Source organism: Sturnus vulgaris, chromosome 1 (assembly GCF_052056855.1).
Source record: "Sturnus vulgaris isolate bStuVul1 chromosome 1, bStuVul1.hap1, whole genome shotgun sequence".
In the NCBI taxonomy this organism is placed as follows: domain Eukaryota; kingdom Metazoa; phylum Chordata; class Aves; order Passeriformes; family Sturnidae; genus Sturnus; species Sturnus vulgaris.
Genome location: NC_142243.1, coordinates 19,800,526 through 19,823,927, shown reverse-complemented (window position 1 = coordinate 19,823,927; position 23,402 = coordinate 19,800,526). Strand labels below are relative to the sequence as shown.

Below are 23,402 nucleotides of genomic sequence, written 5' to 3'. Positions count from 1 at the left end.
TTGTTTTGTTTAAGGAAAAGAAATGGAAAACATATTTATAATTTTAAAAAATGGAAAGGAAAATTATCCTTACTTGTTTTCTTCCAGAATTCTGGAGCTGTTTTGGGTTAATTTTAGCATTCCCACCATTGCTCAGCGGTTACAATTTTTGTGTAAGATACAGCGAACAGAACTAAATTCCAAACCAAACTTGCAGGAAACAAAACTTGCTTGCTACATTTTAACAAAAATGGTGAGCATACTGTAGAGATTCCTAGTGGCAATTTAATCTACACAATTTGCTGGAGCATAATATAAATTCAAACAGCAAGTCCATAAACGTGCTTGACAACTAATTACTTCATTCAAGAGAAAACTGCCTCGTCCTTTGTTTGATGCCAGAACCATTCTGTGCCTATTGTGTGTGTGGCAGCAGCTGTATAAAACGATTTCCTATACTGTGAATACAGTTAATTGCTGCAGCTATTGCTTCCCATGGTGGAAGAAAACCCCCATGCCATTTGAAGGGAAAAGGAGAAAAGGAAGAAAAAGTCCTTCAGGATTGGAATTGTAATTGTGAGTTTGTTTTCTCCAGTCTTTGTCAAGGTAGTTCGGCTCTGAGCCTGCCAGTGAGTGGAAGGTTGCTGTCCTTGTGAGGAGTGCAATGCCAACAATGTGACATCTGTGAACAGATACTCATCTCCATGAGTCAGTGGTGGCCAGTAATGCTCTTGGTTATTCTCAGACACAGGGCTGTGTAGAGAAACGTTTTTCATGAGATGCATCTTTCTCCACGGTGTGGACCTGTTTGCCACTTCATTAGCACTGTTACTTCTGTATTTAATTTGCTGAGGGAAGTGACAGCTTAGTGTGTTCGAGGCACGTCCTCTTTCACCTACCCTGCAAAAGTCTCAAGCTGCTCAGAATGTGAAAGATGTGTTGAACTCTTTCTTCCTTGCTCCTGTTAACCCTCCTTACTCTCTTGAAGATAAAAATAAGGGAATAGGCTAATGTATAGATTTTACCATCTGTCTTTGTTTTTTCTTTAACCTTTTTGGTATTTTCTATCTATAAAGTAATTATAAGGATGGGTAGATATGAAAACAACACTTTTCAAATTGATTATTAGTGCTTCCTTTAGGAACCACGGTTGAGTCGTGTTTCAAAGGAGAAAGAGCTATAAATTCAGAAGTAGTTTCAATCTCTGGTATAAAAAAAGGAAAGCTCTGAAGTATTTTAATTCCCCTTCTGAATGTTGTGGGTTTGTTAGTGTCTGGGTTTTTTTCAAAAATCAGCTCACAAACTTACTATGCTGATTACTGGTGTCACATTATAGACAAGCTGGAGAGCATGGCTAAGCATAAGATGTACAAACTTTCCCATGTCTGTGATCCTGGACAGATAGAATTTGGGACACATCTTTCTGACTCATTTCATCTGTGAATGAAACCAAGCTGGTAATCATCCAGGAGCAGGCATTTGGTGTGTGCCACATGATAGTGGTGTTTAGCCTGTTACCAAGTGTCTCAACTTACCTGATGCTACGCAGGAACACATCTACAATTGATCTGAATCCAGCTGCACTCTTTGCTAATATAATTTATGTGCTCTATTGTAACCAAAGCAATATGCAGTCATAATCTAAATCAGCCATTTCGTGAGTGAAGTAAACTGCACTACGAATCCTCCGTGGAAAAACAGTGAGGATGTAAGATTGGTCATGGAAGGTTATTTTTGTCTTTTGGTTCTGATTCTAAAACGTATTAATTATTGTGTGCAATTAGATGACACCTAACTTCTGCCCTCTGCAATATGTGAAGAGAATTCTGTCAAGCCTATGACAATCATCTTTTTTGTAAGAGGAAAAGTTCTAAATAGAGTGAATGATGTCAAGTGATGGCAGAAAGCAAGATTTATGTAACTGCTTGTAGTGACCTGGTAGAGCTGTGATGAGAAGAGCATAAGTACTGTATTGCTTTTTAAAAGAGCTGCAGGATACATTTATGGAAGAGATTGTCCTTAAGTGAGGATAGGCACTCCTGAATTAGCAGAAGTTAAGATTTTTATGCACTGCGAAGAGTAGGTGAGAGACTGAAGGGGATAGTGGAACATCTTTTTGCATAAAGATTTGTTCTGTTTTGACTTTCATAAGCAGAGATTGAAATACCAGAGCTGAGGTATAACACAGAATGTGAAAGGGTATGCTGGCCTCTCTTTGCCATTTTTTAACCATTCATGACCAGCCTCAGTGCTGGTGTTGAACAGATTGAAATTAGATATTCCTGGGCCACCTCAAGCCTTCTTCCAGGGGTAAAGTGGGGTAAACTGGACCATCTGCTCCAGAAGCAGGTCCCAGTTCTGGAACCGCTGTGGATTTTAGCAGGAGTGCAGCAGTGCCAGGGACTGTGCTGTGCAGTGTGTGGTGAGGGGCAGATGTGTCCTGTCCCCAGCTCTCCTGTCACCCCAGCAGTCACTTTCCTTCCAGGACAGACTGCTGGTGAGTGTGGGAAGGGGCCTGTGTTTGTTCATCTGGGAAGGTTACCAATGCCAATTCCCAGTCTTTCCCTGGGGAGGGCATGGTGGGCAGTTGGAAAGCATTTGGCTAGCTGACAGCAGAGCCCTACAGGATATTAAGCTACATTGTATATTAGTAAAGTTAGCGCAGCGAAGTTTAAGTTCTGGCTCTGCTTCAAAGTTTTTGCCTTCAAGGCACACTGTATTTTAATTTAATTTAATTTAATTTTATTTTATTTTATTTTATTTTAATTAAGTAATTTAAGAATACAGGAACTACACATTTTGTAATCGAACAAACAAAATATTTGGGGTTCTTAATACATTATTTAATGAACTGTTCATGTCTGTGTAAAAAAGTTTGATTTTTTCCATTTATTGGAACCCAATCTACTTTCTTAATCTGTAAAAGGTCAAAAATTATTTTATAAAGGACATGGTTTGAATTCTGACACCTTTTTAGTTATTTGCTCAGATTGCTTTTCAGAATGGAGCTTCTATTTCTTGGTTATTTTAGTCACCATTTCATGTCAATCACTATATTCATTGCAGGATTCAGAGTGGCATCTGTAAGGAACTGTAAAGGTATTAGCAGCACAGAGCACTACAGTTCATTTTCTATATTATACTTTTGTTTGCTACTGATAACAGTTTTTGACTTGATTATGCCTCTAGAAGACAACAATTTATAGTGACATGCTGCATTTCACAATGATGGACTGTATTCTTTATGATTTGTACGTTGCCTGGCTATAAAGCCTGCACTCCCTCTTCTGCTACTCTTTCCTCATTCCAGTCAGTTTGAACTTCTGATCACTCTGTTATCAAAACAATATGCCATCCAAAGAGAGAAGCCAAGATTAGTCAGGCTTAAGTTATCATGTATGGAGTCTGTCTCAGGAGACAGGGTCTTCTTGACACTGCATCAGGTTTCAAGCAAAGTAGGACTGTGAGGTTTAAAGTGTTTTCATTTCCAGCAAAATGCTTTGGTGCCATCTGAATTCTTCCAAGCAACAAGTAGCCAGAGGAAGTAGAGATTTCATTAGTTAATACCTCAGGGATATCTTATTTGTGTTCACAAGATGTGCCATCTGGAAATTCTTGTTCATTCACATGTTGCATCCTTTTTTGGACACTGAAGAGATCCAAGGTGCTTTATTTCAGTTGCTTTGGAAGTGCTTAAAATAAAATGGGGAGAAATATTTGAAAGTCTCTCTTAAAAATAAATTAATTAATTAATTATGAAAAAAATCTGTTTCCATCTGAGTTTCCCAGGTTACCCTTCTTTCCTATGAAACCAGTCCAAGCTTTGGAACTGCTTACTGCTATGGTCTAAGCACTGCCTCTTTTTCTTCTACTTTTCATCCATTTATCCTTTAAAATTCCCAAGAAGTCACATTCAGAAGCATATCCTTCTCTCTCCCTCTCTTTTTTTTTCTGCTCCCCAGCCTTTACCCATCGGAGTGTTCAGTGTGGTCTGTAGGAACTGAACTTTGGGACCATAGCCAGCTCCAGACAAGAATACTCAGCACGACCATTGTGGTCTCGTTTGTCATGGGGTATGTTTGCTGGGATGAGGTCTCCTGGTTCAGTTGTGTTTTGCTTGCACAGATTTGGGAAAGGTCTCTGATTTGGCAGAGCCCAAAGGGTGGCAGAGGTGTACCTTGTGCTTTGCTGTCTCTCTCTGCCTCCTACCCCATGACCCCAGCCTCGGAGCTCGAGGATTTCTGAGCTTTCATTGTCTGGGGTGTAGAAGCTGCCCACAGAGCCAGGAGCTGGGGAAGCCACATCCCCACAGAGAGTGGCAAAGCTCGGAGAGTGCCACAAAACTGGTAGTAACGTGTGGTTTTTTTCACTTGCCATTGCGTAATGCAGACATTCTTTTCGGGTCTTGGGTCAGTTTGGAGAAGAATGTTTTGAATTACTTTAATGAAGTGTGCTGAAATTTTAATAATAAAGTAGGATTTATTTTGCTGTTTCAAAATCTATTGAAATATATTTAGCCTTAGTTTCTAAGGCATTTTGTCCAAAATTGAGGCCCTTTGTGTAATGGTTGCCATGTTTATCCCTCAGTGTTTCCTATAGAATCCACACTTTCTTTTTACTTGGCTCTTATTTAAGCAAATCTGTAGGAAATTAATGCTTAGTGAGGTCAAATACTATCAAGACTGGCAAATGAGCCCAGTACATAGAAGGAGACATAAGTTTTAATAGGAAACTGGTCTGAAAGGAGATTGTTCATTCTGTTTGGTTGGAAATAGTGAAATATTGCCCATAATTTGCAGAAAATCCACTCATATTGCACGAGCTGCTTTTAATTTACTAGATTTATTTTCCTAGAAAAAATTTGCTTTAAATAAGCTGTGATATATATTTTTAAAAATAAGTTAGTGGTTTTTTTCCCCTTGTTTTGTAAGAAAGAATTATCACTGTGTACTCTGACCTTCTTAAAAAATGTAGTTTGTGTTGCATTTGAACTTCTCCATTCCCTATATTATGGTTTGCCAATCAGTAACAACACAATTCAGTAGAAATATATTAGACAGCTGTTTTCCAACAGTCCAACAAGTCTGGTAATTATGAACAGAATGTTTGAAGAAGGCTTTGGAAGTTAGTGAGACTATTGTAAGAGGAAAGTTTTGTTATGCTGGTTTTTAAATGTTATAGTTAATGTTTACGTTTTCATAGCAGCACATTCTTAAAACTTTTCAGGATCTTAATATCTATAAAAGCTTCACAAAACAATTGTAAAGCATCTTGTAATTGTCTTTTGAGCACATTTATTCGGCTAGTAATTAGAACAGATTTAGAAAAACAGTCTTCAATAAAAAATGCACTGGTTGTGTACTTGCTCACAATACAGAAGTAGGTGTTAGCATTACTTCCCTATTGTTTTCTAGAAGCTGAACATTAAGTAGTATAAGAAATAGAGATTATGAGTTCTTTCTTTAAGCAAAAATACTACTGTAAGTCAAGCTTAGGCAAAATTCTGTGATGTTTTGTGTTTTTAGTGTTTATGGAATCAGAGGAGGATTGAAGTAGGAAGGTGTAACTGGAGATCGTTGAGTCCAACCCCTTGCTCAGAGCAGACTCTGCTAGAGCTGTTTGCTCAGGGCCATGTCATTCTTTTGAGAATATCCAAGGATGAAGACTGTCCCTGGGCAGTGCTTGACCACTCTCACTGTAAAATAGCTTTCTAATAATTAATTGGAATTGTCTGTATTTCAGATTGTGCCCATTGCCTCTTGTCCTGTCATGGGGCATCACGGAGTTGCTGCTGCTCTTTACAATGTCCCTTTGGGGATGTAAACATATGGATAAAGTCTCTTCTCTAGGCTGAGCATTACCAACTTTCTGTCTCTTTCATGTAAGGTGCTCCAGGCCTTTCATCATCTTCATGTCCCTTGGCTGGACTCACCCTAGTATGTTCCTGTATGTTTTGATGATGCTGTGTTTCTCTGGACAAGAAAATTTTCTGAAGGAAAGAAGGTTTGCAACATTATGCCCTGTTTAAAGAATGTGATGAACTCTACTCCTCGTAAAGGTGCTGTGAGTGATTTGGAGCCCTCCTGAGATACAGGGACTCAGTGGACATTATTGTAAGCTGCTTCCAAGTGACCTGTCAGCAGGCTCCTGCTTTTAGGGGGCAGAAAAACAGAGGTAGCCAGCTGTGGGAGTACCTTGCTCTGTGTCTTATGCTCCAGAAACCGGATTGCTCAAATATGCTTAGCAGGTGCCTTGTTCTTTTGTTCCTCCTTTATGATCCTCTCCTCCGTCCTCACATTGCACTTTGGATAAGAGACATGCAGCAGTTTAGGTTAAAAACTCGGAGCACTTTTGGCTGCTTCTTTTGGCTGCTTCCTGTGACACAGAAGCTCATAGATTTTATAGCTGCGTCACTGTGATCAGTGGTTTACTGACATGTTAGATGTCACACATCTAGGAATGGGAGTGGATGCTACTGAGCAAAAATACATTCCACATCTACTGCGTGTAGCTGGTAACATTCCAAGGGGGCAGTGCTCACTGCTTTGGAATGACTCGTCCTAGATCTGGTTTGTTCTGTTTTCTTTCCTCTTTATTCTGAGAGGAGTGTTTCTTAATGAATGTCACATAAAAGAAAATGCAAACTAAACAGTGATGATACTCAGCATTAGATATTCCCCCTTTACTGTAAAAAATGTGATCAAAACTGTTGAGCATTTGCTGTTTGCAGTGATTGTCTCACATTTCTTCATCTCTCCAGTCTCCCTCCCTTGCAATGCTGGAGCCCCAGTGGCTTGTAAAGAGCTTGATATGACAAGAGCTTACCATTAGAACACACACTCAGTATAGTATGTTTGTAATTTTCTGACTGGTCAAGTAGTTTAGCTTAGTCAGAAATCCTTAAGTGTGGAGCTCACAATACTTCTGTCCTGGAGCTAAGCAGATTTGTCCCATAAAACAGAAAAAGCAAGCCAGGATCATCCCACCTCTGTTCAGTCTTTGGACACTTCATGCTCCTGGCTCATGACTTGCTTTTTTGGTAGAGGGGGATACTAATATTGCGAGTAGATTTTCACTAAGTGATCGCTCCGTAGTTCTTTGGGAACCATGGGACAGGAGAACTCTTCTTCCAGTCTTTTCTTTAACATGACTTCCAGGTGAGTCAGATGGGGTTTGCTTTGCAGTATATTTGTGGAGAGTTCATGGATCAACTAATGTTCATTTCTTGTCACTTTTAGCTGTACTGGAGGTATCACTGAATCCAGTACAGTGGGATGTGTAAGTGTAGACAGCATGGAATTTAATTTAAAGCATGAATCAACAAGCAGATATGCTGAAATAAAGAGAAAAAGTAAGAGTTAGCCAGAAAAGGCTAAGGAGAGGAAAGTACTAAAATAAAAGGTTAAAAGACTGTCTCTCTTTGTAAAGTATTTGCAGAAATTCAACCAGATGGAGAGTGACTGTGCTGGATTGAAAGGCAGAAAAGCAGCTTTTATATTGAGAAACATAAGGAGTACTGTGTCTTCTGTAGTCAAAAAGATAGCATTACTGTGCCTGCTGTCAAGTCAGAAGATATTGTATGTGTTAGCAGGTATTCTCTTCTAAATTTAATATCTGGATTTAATATTTTTACTGTGACCCAGTGTAGTAATTACTTCATGTGCTTTCAAGAACATTAGCCTAAATGATTTTACGATCTTTTAAGGATTGTAATAGATGGATGAAGCAGTTTTAATTCATTACAGATAATGTCATAGAATAGGTTTATGATTACTGAATTTAATTTTACCTTTACAGTTTTAAAATTTTCTGTGTCTATTTTTAAATAAGCCTTTTGCATTCAAATAGAAAGATACAGTCAAGTTTCAAACAATTGGTTATTTGGCCAACTTTGCCACCTAGCGGCTGCAATTAAATAGAACAGCTCGCTTTCTGTATTTTCAGAAACTGTAATGTAGCACAGGACTGACTGCTGTCTTTTTGTCCTTTGCATTGAATTATTCGAGGATTTTTGAATTAACATAATATTCAGGTGCAAGTGAAGCCACTCATAGTATGTTATGAAAATTAACACTTTATCTTCTAATGTTTAAAAGCTTAGTATGCAAGTACAGGAGAGTTTGATACTTTCTTTCTCCTTTTTTTTTTTTTTAAAGTAGTCTGCTTGTAATAGAATCAAAAGAAAAAAACATCATCGTTGATATTATCTCTTAGGAAAATATGTCATTTTAGGGCTTTGTTTGTATCTACTGTGATTTTTTTTCCCTTTAATATCCCTATATATAAAATATATTAAAAAAATTATCCTTCTTTATATATCATCCTTACAATGTAAAGAGGAGAACCCTGCACCTGCAGTGCTTGTGATTCTATTATGCTTTATAGGCAGACTGAGTCTGTGTAAGTATTGTTTTCTCCTCTTCCACTTGCTCCTAGTTCTGATACAGAACTAAGTCCAAAAGAAATAGAAATTAAGCTGGCTGTAAATTGTAATTTTGTATGTTGTATTGCCTATATTCCTGTGAAATTCTGCTAAAACAGAAACTCTGTAACAGCTATTTCCTCAGCCTTCCTACCCTGCGGTAGCACAGGTGCTGTGAACAGCTGCAGTAGGCAAGAAATGTGTGGTGGGTGCAGTAATGACCCCTAAAACCTCTGGACAGTGTTCCATCTGACATCTTCCCTCTGGACTGCACAAAGACACAGGCAGGGACTTCCCCAATTTGTCTGTAAACCTCCTTTCCCCCCGCCCTTTTTTTTTTTTTTTTTAAACCCAGAAATGTTTCCTCTTTTTTTTTTTTTTCTCATATACTTTGAGCTGACCTTGTTTACGCTTAGGAGAAATTGGCTTAAAGAGAGGTGTTGAGGGAAAATTAATTCTTTCAACAGAAAAAAAGTACATCTTTATCCATAACACGATCATTTGAAATTAAATTTGATATTTAATTTTGAAAAATATGATTGCAGCAAATAATTTTTTAGACATGAAATATTGTCTTTCAGTCTCTCTTGAAAAGTCCAAAGGAAAAAAGTAGCTGTTGTCTGAGCAGCGGAGCTTCAGAATCATGATTTTCTTTTGTTCTATGTCCTTTTTATGTTATATATCCCAATAATTCTTTCTAGGCAAGTAGCAGCTTGTGCTGTGACTCTTTCAAGGTATATGTGTGGTGACTTCCTACACATGTAAGCATGATATAGTATTGTGGCAAAGCATGAGATGCTTATTTATAATTTAATATGATTTTGCAATTATCATGGGTGTGCGTATCTCTTACTGTATCCATCTTCTAGTAGTTGCCAAGCCTGTAGAAAATATCCTTAAATTTCCAGTCTTTGAATTATATAGTCTGACAAGTGGAGAATCTGATGAGGTGGTGAAAGGGAGGAGGATCTGCTGCATGAAAGGAAGAATCAGAGAATTACGTAAAGCTTAGTTCCCTAAAAAATTTATCTGAAGAGCTTTGGGAAAGCTATCATGCATCTTGATCAAAATACAGCCAAGAAAGCATTCTGCATACAATAAGAAACTGAAACTAATAAGATATAGCATGGACATCTTCTTAATATTTCATAGCATTCATATTATCAGGTTCAGTGTAGCAAGTTATTTAACTTTTGGAACTTGTTCAATAATTCCCTAAAGTACAGGAACGAGTAGACATAGAAGCAGAAAAAAAGGGAGGCGGGAGTTCAGATTGTCTTTAATGAGAAGGAAACAAGTCCTTGACTTTTGAGCTGGGGACAAGGGAGAGGTGCTGATAGTATCTGAGATGGCATGAGAGATGACCTTCACATGAAGGAGAAAACAAAGATGACTGGGTGTAAAAACAGCCAAATGTGCGTTGCTAATGAGATTTCTGATAGCATCTGTATATGCATGATGTGACCTGAACTGGGGGCAGAACATACCCCAGTTGTCAGTGGAAACAGTAGGACTGGAGACAAGTTGGAGCTAAAAGAGAGAATACCACATAGAAACATGGTGTGTTCACCTGTCTGACAGGAAAACCCAAAAAGCAGGCTGCCACTACAGAGGGTGATGGATCCAAGTACAGAATCACTAGAAAAAAAAGTTGAAATACAGTTGATGTTTCTGGATTAAAAGAGACAGAATGAACTGCAGGCAAAGGGAACAATGAGACATAAAGAAACTCAGCTGATGTGAAAACAATGTGTCTGTAAGCAGAAATCCCTTTAAAAAAGATAGGGTGGATACCAGATCACATAAAATCTCCTCCTGCATTAAAGTGATGGTCCTTCTAGCACAGTAGTCTATCTCTGACTGTAGTTAAATTTTTGCTAGTTAGTGTCTGACAGCCTGTTGGCTTTTTGAGGGCCCTTGTTTTCCTTGGTTTTATGGAGGCTATGTCCTTGACTAGCATTTGTGTCAGTTTATGTGACTGCTGTCCTTGAATTTGTCCCCTCTTCTCCAGTAATGTCTGTGGTACTGCCAGTGGCAGCAAATTCCAGAATTTTATGCCTGATGTTGTAAGAATTATTTTATTTTATTTGTTTAACTTTTTAGGAAATCAGTTTCAAACAAGTCAAAGTTTAAACTATGAACTTGCTGGTTGCAATTCTCTGATGTAAATCTGTATGAGAACAGCTACAGCTTGGATGATAGCTTGATGGATTCATATAAACCTAGGTTAGTGATCGTCTGAAGGAAATGGTTTATTATCTGTCTTTGGAGAGCTTTTAACATTGAAAAATGACCTTGAAAATGTTGCAGTTTGCTTTACATCTCTAGATGAACAGGCACAGTAGGGTTTGCATACATTGCTTCTTTTCAGGATCAACTCTGAGAGACTGTTTTATTAAAGGATAATTTAAAAATTATTTAAGTTATTTTTGCTCAGTAATTACGTGTGCATGGATGTTTTAAGCAAGATCTAAATATTGCTAGTTAATACATGTAAACCAGCAAAAATAGCATAGTGATAGGTTACTAAATCAAAATATTTCAGATTGAAAGGGTTTTGCTCTTTTTCAGTCTGTTTAGAAATAGTTGCATGCAACTTCAGCAGTTTTAAAAGAAAATAAAATTAAACATTGAGCAATACAGCTCTGAGGTAGAGGCAGCCAGCATGAGACTCTTTTAATGAACATAGAGACTCCTTAGCACTGATACTCTTTTCCAGAGAAACGCTGGAAGAGAAGGCATTTGTAACATGAATAAAAAGTCAACAACATTCTTTTCTGATGCAAGACAGGAAGATGGGAGCCATACTTTGTAAAAGCTCATTGTCAGTGATTAAATCAGCAAACTATTATTTAAAAATGTTATCTGAATGTGGAATTCTTGAGCTAGTATTGAGTATTTTTTTACAGTAAATTTAGTTACTTAGTTTTTTTACTGGACAATAGAGATCATATATGGATGATACAGTAGAGTTATCAGTTTGGAATACTGTTGAAAAAGCAGCTGACTGAGGAACACTGTTATGGTCTTTCAAGCAGTGGAAGAGTTAGACATCCACAAAAGCAAGTTCTTGAAAAGCCTTGGGAAGAACTGAGTAGAGCACGTGGTCAGTAAAATGTCATGTGGAGAAAGATGACACCCCTTGAGAGAAATAATTTTCTTAAGTTATGTCCAGCTGTTTCTGAGAGCCAAATTTTTCTTTTTTTTCCTTCTTCGTGTGTGGTTTATTGCACAATATATAGGAAATGCTTTGTTAAAGTTGAGCTGGTTTTGAGACTCTCATACAGGTTTTTTACCTGTAACTTTGTAAGCAAAGTAAGTTTTTTGATTTGGTTTTGATTTTTAAGGGGGAAGGACTACATCACTTTCTCTACAGTTTAGAAAACGGAGGGATTCAGAAACAGCTTATTCTGCCAAAAAGTCTGAGATGTTTTTGTTATGATTTCTCTGTCACCATAGGCCCTTCCAGTTTAGCACAGATGCTTAAATACTTAAAATGTTTTATTTGTAGGTACTGAATGGCTTAAAAAATCTCAAATCAGCTTCTCTGAAGTTCTTCATGTTAAATGGAAATAAGTAATTTAATCTATATAAAGACTGACCAATATGCCAAAAACATTTAGCAAAAAATAATACATTATTTCAAAAGCCCTGTCTCTGATAAACTGCTAAGAAGTGAGCCTGAAAAGCTTTAAAAGGATTAAAGTTAGAAGAAAATTGATTATTTTGATGTCAATTTAGGAATCTATTTACATGCTTAGACTGAAGTTATGATGCAACTGGTAAAATCAGACTTAAATGTGTGTGTGACATTTTAGGGGCGAGGCCTTTCTGATGGACTGTGACTTACACTGAATATCCATACCACAAAGCTGACAGCCCAGTAAATTGGATCTTAATAATCTTTTAAGAGTCATCCTGATTAGGGAAAGTTTTTAGGGACTGGAAGAAAGCAAATATAAGCAGGGTGAGAAGGGTGAAAAGAAGAAGGAGGATCTGAGCAGCTAGAGGCTGGTCACCTTTCCTTTGATCCCTGTGGAAGTGCTGGAAACCATGATTAAACATGTGAGGGATAAGTGGATGACTGGGAGGAGTCAGCATACATTTACAGAGGGCAAATCAGGCTTGACAACCTTGGCAGCCTTTTATGATGAGATAAATGGCTTAGAAGACAAGAGTAGAAGGGTGGATGCTGGTTATCCTGCCTCTGGTGAGGTTTTACAAGGTGTTTCCCAGCACATCCTCATACACAAAGTGATGATGGAATGAGTAAGTGGATGGAAACCTGTCAGAACTGCCAGACTAAACTGTGTTTAGCAGCATGAAGTCCAGCCCAGACTGGAATCCAGTCACCAGTTTTGTGCCCCTAGGGTGGTCCTGGAGCCAGTACAGTTTAACCTCTTTATTTAATTGTCTGGGTGATTTATGCAGAGCATACCCTCAGCAAGTTTGCTGATGCTACAAAACTGGGAGAAGTGGGTGATAAATTAGAGGGTTGTGCTGCCATCCACATGGACCTTAACAGGCTGGATAAATGGTCTGACAGGAGCCTCATGAAGTTCAACAAAGGGAAAGGCAACATTGTCCACCCAGAAGAAAACAGCCTCATGCACTTATGGTCCACAAAGGAGCTTTGCAGGAAAGGCCCTGGGATCCTGATGGAATCCAAGGGAGCATGAGCCAGCAATGTGTACTTGCAGCAAAGGTCACCAGCCTTCTAGGCTGTGTTAGGAAAAGTGCTGCCAGCAGGTAGGAGATGACCTCTCTCTGCTCAGCACTGGTGATACAAATCTGGAATGCTTCATCCACTTCTGGGTTCCCCAGGACAAGAGGGACATGGACATTCTAGAGTGAGTCAATCCAAGAGCCAGAAAATACATGCAATTGTAGTTAAATGTAAGATAAAGCCTTTTCATTCCCGTGGGGATAGTCAAGCACTTTAACAGGTTGCCCTGAAAACTTATGGAGCCTTCATCCTTGGAGGTAACGTGAAACTCAGATATGGCCCTGAGCAGCCTGTTCCAGCTGAGCCTGCTCTGCCCAGAGGGTTGGACTCAGTGATCTGCAGCAGGTGCTTTCCTGCCTCAACCCTTCAGTGGATAAATTGAAATAATAATGTAGTGGAACTTATCTGTAAAGGATCTTGAAGGATCCACCATAGGGTTGACAGTAATTTTTTCTGTGATCTTTTATAGAGGGTTTGGAAGGGCAGGTTGTGTCTTGTGTTTTGGGTTTTTTTCATCCAGAAGAAGGAGTCAGCATGGTTTTATTTTGCCATTGCTTTCCTTTGGAGTGGATGCAATGCCATTTGAGGTAGCTAGGGAAGCAGTGCCTTGAGCTTGCTGGCACTGAACACTTCAGATCCATCTCATTATCTCTGGACAGTCACTTGATCACATTATGGAAGATCTGGCCATGAACTTGAGTTGACTGTGAGCTGGCAAAGGCTTCACCCAGACAATACTGGTTAGCTGAAGAAACCAATCAAAGTAAATGATAACTCTTCTGTGACAGCCTCTTTTTCTTTCCCCACCCTTCAGTTTATATAACCTGTGAAATGAAGCACTTGAGGACAACACAGATAGCTGTATCACTCATTTACTTTCTAAAGGTTCATTCCTATTTCCCTTTCCATGCCAGCCTATTCATTTAATTTCAGATAAGAACTTTTGTCCTTTCTTCCATGCTCTTTTAGCTTTGGAGAAGCTGCATCTAAAAACTGAAAAACTAGCCTCACTGATTACTTCAAAACACTTCTAAATTTTCTCCTTATTTATTGTATCTGTTGGTATATATTTCACTGTTTTTTCCTGCTCGCCAAGTGCCTGCACAAGTCTTTAAAATATTTTGTATGTGTCTGATAAGCTCCTTTTTTGAAGGTGCTATCATTTTGCCCTGTATGCAAAAATAAAATCAATCCTTGACTACATTAACCTTGGTATTGTCTTAATGATAATGGCTAACTGAAAGGTCATTGCAAAAACATATCACAAGAAAAACAAGACTCATAGAGTTGCTTTTGTTTCCATGTTAGAGAAGGGAATAAATTTCTTTTACTGGCTTGGTAGTTTTCTATCTTTCAGTGAGATTTTCAGGGTTTTAAAATTATTTTTGGGTTAGATGCCTTGTTGCACTTTCAGTTTAAGGTAACTTGGGTTTTTTTTATTTAACAGAAAATGTAAGTTGTCTGATTCTGTATTCACTGCATTGTCCTACAGGGACTGTGGCAAAGTCATATTTGCTGAACACAAAATTTTACTGGATTTCAATTTGATGAGTTTGACTTGTGTCCCTTCTATCCCCATATAGTCATCCTTTCCTTACATCTCCGTAAAAAGCAACACAGACTCACATTTTAAAAATTGTCTTTGGTAATTGTTTGACGTAGAGGCATGACAAAGTATTTTAGTAATTGGGAGTAGGAAGGGAGAGAGACAACCAAACAATTTTCCTGCCTGTGTTGAAAGGAGAGATTTAATGGGTAAATTATGAAGTCTTTGATTGTGAGAATAGTTGCAGACTAATTTGAGTAAGAGTTCTGATACTGGCTTTGTAAGACATGTTCGTGGTTGCTGGGAATCTTGGTGAATTTGAGGAAGAATTAAAAACATAGATGGACTTACGTTCCTCAGAAACAATTGAAACTTCTAAAATTAATTGCTACCTCTATTATTGTTTCCTTACCAGTGCAAGAAACACTTATGTGAAGGCAATATTATTGGTAATTTCCAAATAAGTTTTGCAATTCTTTAAAACGAGTTGAATGTATAACATATACTTGATGCATGGCTTTTATATTTGTGTTATTTTATGTCTGGATCTTCCCCAAGAGTAAAAATAGTCATTATAATGAGAGAATTTAGTGAACTGGTTATTGCATACATATGTAAGCTACCTCTGCATTTTTCTGTCTAAATTGATTTCATTAGCTCTTTTGAAAAGTGATACTTTTTTATGGTAAAGCATGTCCTACTTCAAAATGCTTTGTTCTTCCTGCTAGTTATCATTATTGCTATTATTAATGGTTTTATTAGAATAACTCTAAGCAGTCCTAGTCTGAAAAGATTAATGGTCTTCATTGCTTATTGATCTGATATTCTGCTTTTGAACTGTGAAATTGCTACAAGGACACTTCCTTATGGGTCACTGGGAAGTACCAACTTCTGTTCTTCTGCTAAAGATAAATCAATATATATCAGACTGTGAGGTAGGAGGTAGAATAAAGATAACTTAGATTTAGGTGTATATATTAGGTCCTTACATCCACAATTTCCTGTTTTTAATTTTATTAGTCTTATTATATTTTTTTAAGATGCTGAGAGCATCTGCAGGTCCAGCTGAGATGAGTTATCAGCAATACATCTTCACTAACAATTGTGGCTTTACACCAAAAGTACATTTGACTTGAAAGGACTAGTCAGCCCATTGGTGTCCATAGAGATGGATGGTTATTAGTTGAAATGAAAAAGAAAATACAAAAAACCCCCACCCAAACCGATCTAGCTGGTGATATTTGAGAGGCTAAACAAGCATTTTTGTCCCCAAAGACACAGAGATGCTTAGCACCACTGATTTTTGTTGTTTTAATAGGGATGTTGCATATGAAAAATAAGTGTTCTTGAAATTGGCAGGGGGTGAATTTTAGTTACCAGACTTTGGGTTTTTAAATGTTAACTCTTCATTACATGATTTCATCACAGTCAGAGGGCTTCCTACTCCAATAGGCAAACCCCTTACCTTACACTGGAATAAAACTCTGACCATTCAACTGGCTTGAGTATCTGTGAATAACAATAATAATAATAATAATAATAATAATAATAATAATAATAATAATAATAATAATAATTTTGCCCACACACAGCTTGCCTTCTTTGGAGTCCCCTGTTTCAAGCTTAAATCCAAACCAATCTCTGAGGAGTACCAGTTTTCTTTTCTTTACCTTCTTGGGAAGATTTAAGCCTTTCATTAGTCATCGTATCAGAACCTGCATAAAGACAGGATAGAGATAGCTTAATCTCTAATAGTATAACCTCTGATTTTCTCATTGCAACTTTAAATAATATTGTAGTATAATAATACTTGTAGTTATAACTTGTAGTTAATATTACAAGTATTATTTTAGTAATGATAACTATTATTTTATTAATAACTCTTTTAATTCCATTACTTATCCTAGTTTTCAGCAAAATGCCAGTGCTGAAAGAGTTAAGTATACCTCAGTGTTAAAAAAAGTGCCTCATCTATTCATCTGGCAGGAGATGCACAGTACTGGAGATGTTTGAGACTCTTAGATCACTGCCATAAAGTAGTTAAGGATGGAGTTTTTAGATATAATGTAGCTATTAAGCCTTTTCAGTATTGGAATACTCAGTCTCTCCCATAAGAAAAGTGATGAACTGTGATCATAAACAGGTTAATTTAATCTGGCCTGATTTCAGAAGTGTCCCCTTATTGCTTTACGGATAATAATTTTCATTATATTTGTCTTTTCAAAATCATTATCTGTAAGTCTCAATTATCCAAGTATTTAATTAGTTCTCTAAGTGCGTATTCAGAGTTTTAATGTTCTGTCGAGTTCTTTTTGTAAACAATATCAGCAGAGGAGACTGTGCCTCTGATGCAAGTCAGGTAGCAAGGCCACTGAGCAGTCCTGCCTCCAATTCATGTGAAACACGTCTCGCCAGACAAAGCATCTGCCTGTTTGGAGGGTGGTTCTGTAGTCTCACGAATCCAGAGTGGATTAAAGTCTAGACTCCGTCGTTTTTCCAGGCTGTTGGGAAGGGTTAAATAACAAATCAGATATGCCTAAGGTAGAGCAGAGGTAATGCTGAAGCAAGGATGCTGTTGCTGGTTTGTGCTTTGGGAAGAAAGCTGTAATAGCAGCAGCAGCAGCAGCAATAACAACAGCAGCAGCGGCAGCAGCAGCAGTAAGAGACCTTCAGAAAGCCGAGGTTGCAGTAGTCTGAGATATAAAGATCCTGTTATGTCTCTGTCTCTCCTAAGTTCAGAATGGTTCATACAAGCCTTACGCCACGTGTAGTAAAGGATGTACAGGAATCTGGAATTTGCTTTGCAATAACTGGATGCTGAGGAAATAAAGACGTGCCTCTGGATTTTTGTTGGGTTTTTTTTTTTCCTACCTTTCTTTTTAAATCATCGGAAACAGAAGAGATTGATTTACTCAGAGAAAGTAAGTTTCATCTGTCGTCATGATAATTTAAAGGGATAGTTTTGGAGCTGAAGGGTGACCGTTTTGCTACCTGTTCCCTTGCACCTGGGACTGAAAAGTGAAGAGCAATGGACAGTGTCTCAGAGGAGACAGGAATGACGGAGGCTCGGTGAAAGCACACGCTGATTGCTGCCTGCTGTCCTCTTCATGCAGTGCTGTGGGCTGGTGCACCGACGGCGAGTACGGGTTTCCTATGTAAGTTTTCATTCCTATTAGAATGATGTTGGCTTGTATGTTCCACTCCTAATATATTAGATGGTGTGGCATGACTGAGGCAGGTATTTTAATGCATAGCTGAATCAATGACCAGAGCACTAAGTACCTGTGAAGTAAGTTTTTACAGCCCAGACACACGGATCTTTTTAACAAGTATGAGTCTTGCCGTCTATTTTCTTGTAACTTGTTCATGTTCTCAAGGATGTGTTTTTAAAAAAAAAAAAATACCTGTAGTATTAAAAGACTGGAAGCCTGACCATTCTGACTTCTTCTTTTAAATAATGTATTTATTCTTGCTAGTGGCTCTGTGTAAGTGGAGTCATTAGAAAAGGACATCTCTACTTATCCATATATCATAACTGAAAATCAGTTAAAGTTATAAGCAATTATGGGCTGGGAACAAAAATTATTGGAAAGACCCTGAGGAAATGTGCAAATAATCTTGTTAGATATTTCTTTTGAAAAAGAGCAGTTAGTACAGTGGCAGAAGTACAGTGGCCTGATGTTTTGCATGGTGTATTTGCTTTCCAGAACAGGGTGTTTCAATACTCAGGTATGATATGACTGCTCTGTCTTGCAAAATGGCTGTCTCCAATAAATTCCAAGGAAGGCCAGCACCAAAGCTTAAGTATTAGTAATGAAAAAGATCAGAAATATATCTGAACTATACTCAGCTGACATGATTACCCTCACGTAATTAATTTATGTTTTAACATTCCTCTTGTATTCTTCTGTTCAGTTGTCAGACAGGATAAGAAACAGGAGGTTGCAATGATCAGGATCAGCAAATTGAAATTGCTGACTATTAGCAACAAGCAGCTTGTAGCTTGTTGCACAAGAAACGAGCAAAGATATCAGGAGATATATTTCGTTTGTCAGAATTACTGTGGGTTTTTCTGTGCCATAGAAAAGTCTTTTAGAAATGCTTAAAAATTGACCACAGCGCAAGCAAGGTCATAAATAGGTGCAATCTAAATCAAAGTTTGTGTAGGGGGTTGATGAAGAGAACTGAATATTTAAAAAACCCTGTCTTTCCTTCAGAACAAATTGCAGAGATGTAAACTGGAAATGTGAGTGTGGTCATAGTTGTTTTGCACAAAGCTAATTTGACTTTGAGTGTATTTTTTTTTCAGTTGCAACAGTTGATACTATAAGAAGCAGGCAGGATTATGGAGTATCAGATGAGATAAAGGAAAGAACTTAAACAGTACTGTATTTTGTATAAATTATGCAAAACACAATATATAGTTACTTTTAACCATCAATTCAGTATAAAATCAAAACTTGTATATCACTTATGCAGATACTTACTTGATAATTCCAGAATTGTACAGAAGTTGAAATATAACTACATTGAAAACACTTCTTGTTAGCTCCTCCGTGTCTGTGGAGTTTAGGGCATATGATAATAATGACCTCTTGAGATGCATCACCCATCCTTTCTTTTCTCCTTGTTACTGTTACTTAGCAGTACCACCAGCCACTCTGACTAGTATTATCTAGACAGAATCCCATTAAATCCATAATTTCTTGATGTTTGTGGGTAAGAGAGAGAAAGGTGCTTAGTGGGTGTTTTATAAAGTAATAAAGTTTGTACCTTTTTTGTATAAAGGGTATTGTGCAAAGCTGATGGACCTCGTGATATTCTGAATATCTCACTAAGTGTTTATAAAAGAGAAGGTTGCTCACTCTTATGAAATGAAGTTTGCCCTTGATCTTTTTGGTCTGAATGCTATTACGTGAAAGATGACCGTGTTCTTAAATAACTTAATTACAATGAAAATTCTCTCTGTTGTTTGAATCCTTGATTATCCAAACCTGTTATTATTAAATTCTTTTTGGCACTCCCTATGGCATTGGACTAATTGAGGTTGTACTGTGTGATTCTTTTGGGATGAAAGCACTGAAATTAAAGTGAGCCACGATATGACCCTTTTTATTAACGTCTGAATCACTGGGGAAAAGCATTAGACTTTTATTCTGGGTTATTAGTTTACAGTTCTGAAGTTACTTATGAATAGTAGTTGTGAATGATCTTGGAAGTTTAGGTTTGGCTTTTTTTTATTTTTTGGGGGAGTTTAGGTACTTTATGTAACTGAACGTATGACCAAACGTAACTGTCTGTTGTGTGCCAGCAATACAGCTCATTCTGATCTGGGTCCTAAAATTTGTGCAAATCTTAGGCATAATCAATCCCTTTGGTGATGTTTTGGGTCTGGAATACACCTCTATCTACCCTTAGTACACAGGCTCCTATTGTTTCTTTGGAGGAGCAGCATTGTTGGTAGAGAAGATACTTGTATTGATATATTGCTCCTTTCTGTGATCTCCTGCATGTTGGACTGTCATGCACAGAGATTAGCCCTGCCTCTGTGTGCTGGGATAAAACTGAAGGCCTTGATGGGTTGTATCCATCTTTACCTCCTCTCCAAGTTTTGCAGTTAATGAGTGGCGTGCAGACCGCACAATGTTAACAAAATTAAATCTGGCTCAGGCATTCTTGCTTGGCTTGCCTGGTCATTGACTCTTCTTTCATCCTGGCACCATGTAATGCCTGAATCCACAAAATTTCCACTCTTCCTCTTCTGTGGTTTCTTTGGATGGGTAATCAGGGTGATGGGGGCATGAAGTATCATTTAATGCAATTTGTTTAACATGGTGTGGAATAATCTGCATCTTCTAATGGTAGGAAGCATCATATGGACTGCATGCTAATACTCAGTTCCAGAAATAAAGACCCTCATACTGGGCATTTTCATGGCAAAAGCCGGAGATAATTCCAAGTAGTATCTTCACCTTATTCCATCAGTCATGTCTGTGGGATAGGGTCATGCCATTTGTCAAATAGGATCTATTTGGAGTAGTATAGAGGAACAGCTGGGTGAAGTCCTTTGTGAATAATCTCATGTCTTTCTGGAAGTTTAAAACATTAATACTAATTATATGAAATGTTTTCACTATTCTTACTGCCTGCATGGTATGAAACATCTAAAAGCACTGGAGCCTGAAGACTGAGCAGTTTATTTTTTTTTTTCAAACTTTACTCCAGTCTGGCCACTGTTGGTCCAGCCATCAGGAGAAGTTGCAATCTGATGGGAGTCACTCAGAAATCTTGTACTGTCTCCAGCTCTCTGTTCTCCCTGGAAGAGTCTGGAAGTGAAGGCTGTTTGAACACAGAATCCAAGATAATTCCAGAGTCTGCATGTTTCTGAGCACAGCAATTCTGTCAGCCACTTTGCCTGACTGTATGTGTGCTGCCTTCTCTTTCTGCTGCGAGTGGTCTCATTTGGTGTCGTTCAACTTGCCAACCCAACTGGAAAAATTGGTTTTGTGGCAACATAATAGAGTTGACTGAACTTTTTAATCCATGGCAAGTGAGATCAAGGAGGAGGGTCTATATAGTTTCTTGAAAGACTGTTCAAGTCCCTGTGTGTAGAAGGGACCAAATCCATGTCTGGAAGGCATCTGCTGGAGCATACAGACAGGTAATTTCAAGCCCCTTGAGCATCACAGTGTACTCAGAACCTCCTGGTTTCCCTGGATGCAGGTGTGTTTGCAGAGTTCGTGTTTATTGCTGTTTTTACAGCTATATAAACAAGGAGTAGGTGAGTGTGGCCAGGGAGGATCAACACACAATAATCTGGATAGGCAAGCCATTGATTGGTATCCATTGTACTTCAAATAATAGCTTAAAATCCTTAGCTGTCTGGATTTCCAGATACTGAATTTAATACTGATTTGTTTGAAAACTCATGTTGTTGACTTTCTGATTTTTATTTTATTTTTATTTTTTGGTTCTTTTTTAGAATTCTTGAATTACACTTTTGTTTTTATGCTTCTGTTTATGTGGAAGGACTATTCATAATAAGTCTGGGCTGATGTTTTAAATATTTTTCTCAGATATATAACTAATTTGATAAAGCATCAAGATGATGTCTGGAAGACAAATATTCATTACTCTGGCTCTAATCTTAACAAAGGACTATTATAATTTGATATTTTTAAAAAGGAAATTTTAAAAATGCATTCCAAAACAATATAAACTTTATTTGAATATTAGTAGTGAAATTTATGGTATGGCTTGTCCTGTGTATTTTAGTTCAATGTAATTAAAGGACCTCGGTATGGTTTTGTTTCAAGATGCTTCTTTCCTAATGGTGGGGACTGTAATTGGAGAGCTTTCTGCCTGCAGCAGTGAGTGGGCTCCAGACGTCAGGCTTTTTGTGCCTGTGTCTGGAGGATATTTCAGACCTCCTGAGGGAATGTTCTCTTTTTGGTGTTGTTAGATTTGTGCTAGGGGTTTTTTTCCTGTTCCTTTTGAGACCATAATATTTTCTATCTATCACTTAATACCAGATCATTCTTTATCATAGCAGGTGCTGTCCTTTTCTTTATTTCTTTTGCTTTCCCTCTCCCTTTCTCTTCTTCATTGTTGATTTATACTTTTTTCCCTAGGTAGATCTTTTTTTCACTCTTCTCCACCATGCTTCTCATTTTGACCTGCAGAATTCTTGCTTCACACTTCAAAACTTCTTTTGCTTCTGTTGACATTAGTCTCAGTCCAACATGGCCCCTGCCTGGGCTATTTCTGTGACCCACCCCCCCAATATTCCTGTGCCATCAGCTCCAGACTTGTATCTACCCCTTTTCTTCATTGCTGCCTTTGTCAGTTTTCGTGGAAGTTTGAACTGTTCACAAGGACACAAAGAGGAGTTGCAGGCTAAGGCAGCTGTGGGTAAACTGTTGTTAAACTGAAACTGAATTTACATCCATGATTCTCTTCTTTGTGTATTGTTGGCAGAAAAGCACACGCTGAGAAGGAGGAAAGAAAGTATAAACAAGTTGTGGTTTACTGATGAAGACGTTTAAAGGAATTCTTTTAGCATAAAAAAGTTACATTTATGTCTTAAGGCAATTGGCTGGAAATGGGAGAAGTCCTTTAACTTGTTTTAGTGACTGCACTGCCCTTAAGGCTGGGTGCCTCAGTACTGTTAGGAAGAAACTCATAATCTATGGAACTGGGGGGATATTTTCTATATTTAGGTTGTCTCTAGGAAGTCCTTTTGCATTTTTTCTGTACCCTAATTGTCTTATTTTTTGTTTTGGTAGTATGGGGAGAAGACAGTCAGTGAATAAAGTGGAATAAACCAATGTGGCAATATTTAAAGGGAAAGTGATTTGAACCAAGACTCTGTTACTCATTGTATATCAGCCAAACCAGGACTGCCAAACTTTGCACTTCCAAAATTAAAACGAATAAATTCACTTTATCTACATTTACTCTCTTACATCTGTCTAATAACCTGTCTTCATTATGCTGAGGAATAGTATTGAAGCTAAACTCTTTTGATTGCAGCTCCAGTCCTTTCAAGTGAAATATCACACATTTGTTCCAATTGTTTTTCCTTTACCATCATTAAGTGGCCATAGTTTTTTTTTTACTCTGTGGCTCCATTTAAAAGATTTTATAGCACAGTTTTTGGACTACAAAACCTCTGTTTCTTGTCTCTCTTCTTTAAAATTCTTGCTGCATTTCGTAGGTGCAACCTTAGA

At 37.8% G+C, this 23,402-nt stretch overlaps 1 protein-coding gene across 7 annotated transcripts in view; it reads left to right on the top strand.

The window, feature by feature from the left end:
• CACNB2 (calcium voltage-gated channel auxiliary subunit beta 2) overlaps nucleotides 1-23,402 on the top strand; it is a 241,380-nt gene that overhangs the window by 47,972 nt on the left and 170,006 nt on the right. For 2 of the 7 annotated variants that reach the window (XM_088160817.1, XM_088160786.1), the window contains exon 1: nucleotides 17,686-17,828. The exons of 4 other annotated variants lie outside the window; for them this stretch is intronic. In XM_088160817.1, the coding sequence (XP_088016943.1) occupies nucleotides 17,781-17,828 (48 nt within the window). In that variant the 5' untranslated portion in view covers nucleotides 17,686-17,780. Of the gene's footprint in view, nucleotides 1-17,683; nucleotides 17,829-23,402 lie in introns of those variants that run through there. One more of the 7 variants, XM_088160777.1, reaches the window with a different exon arrangement.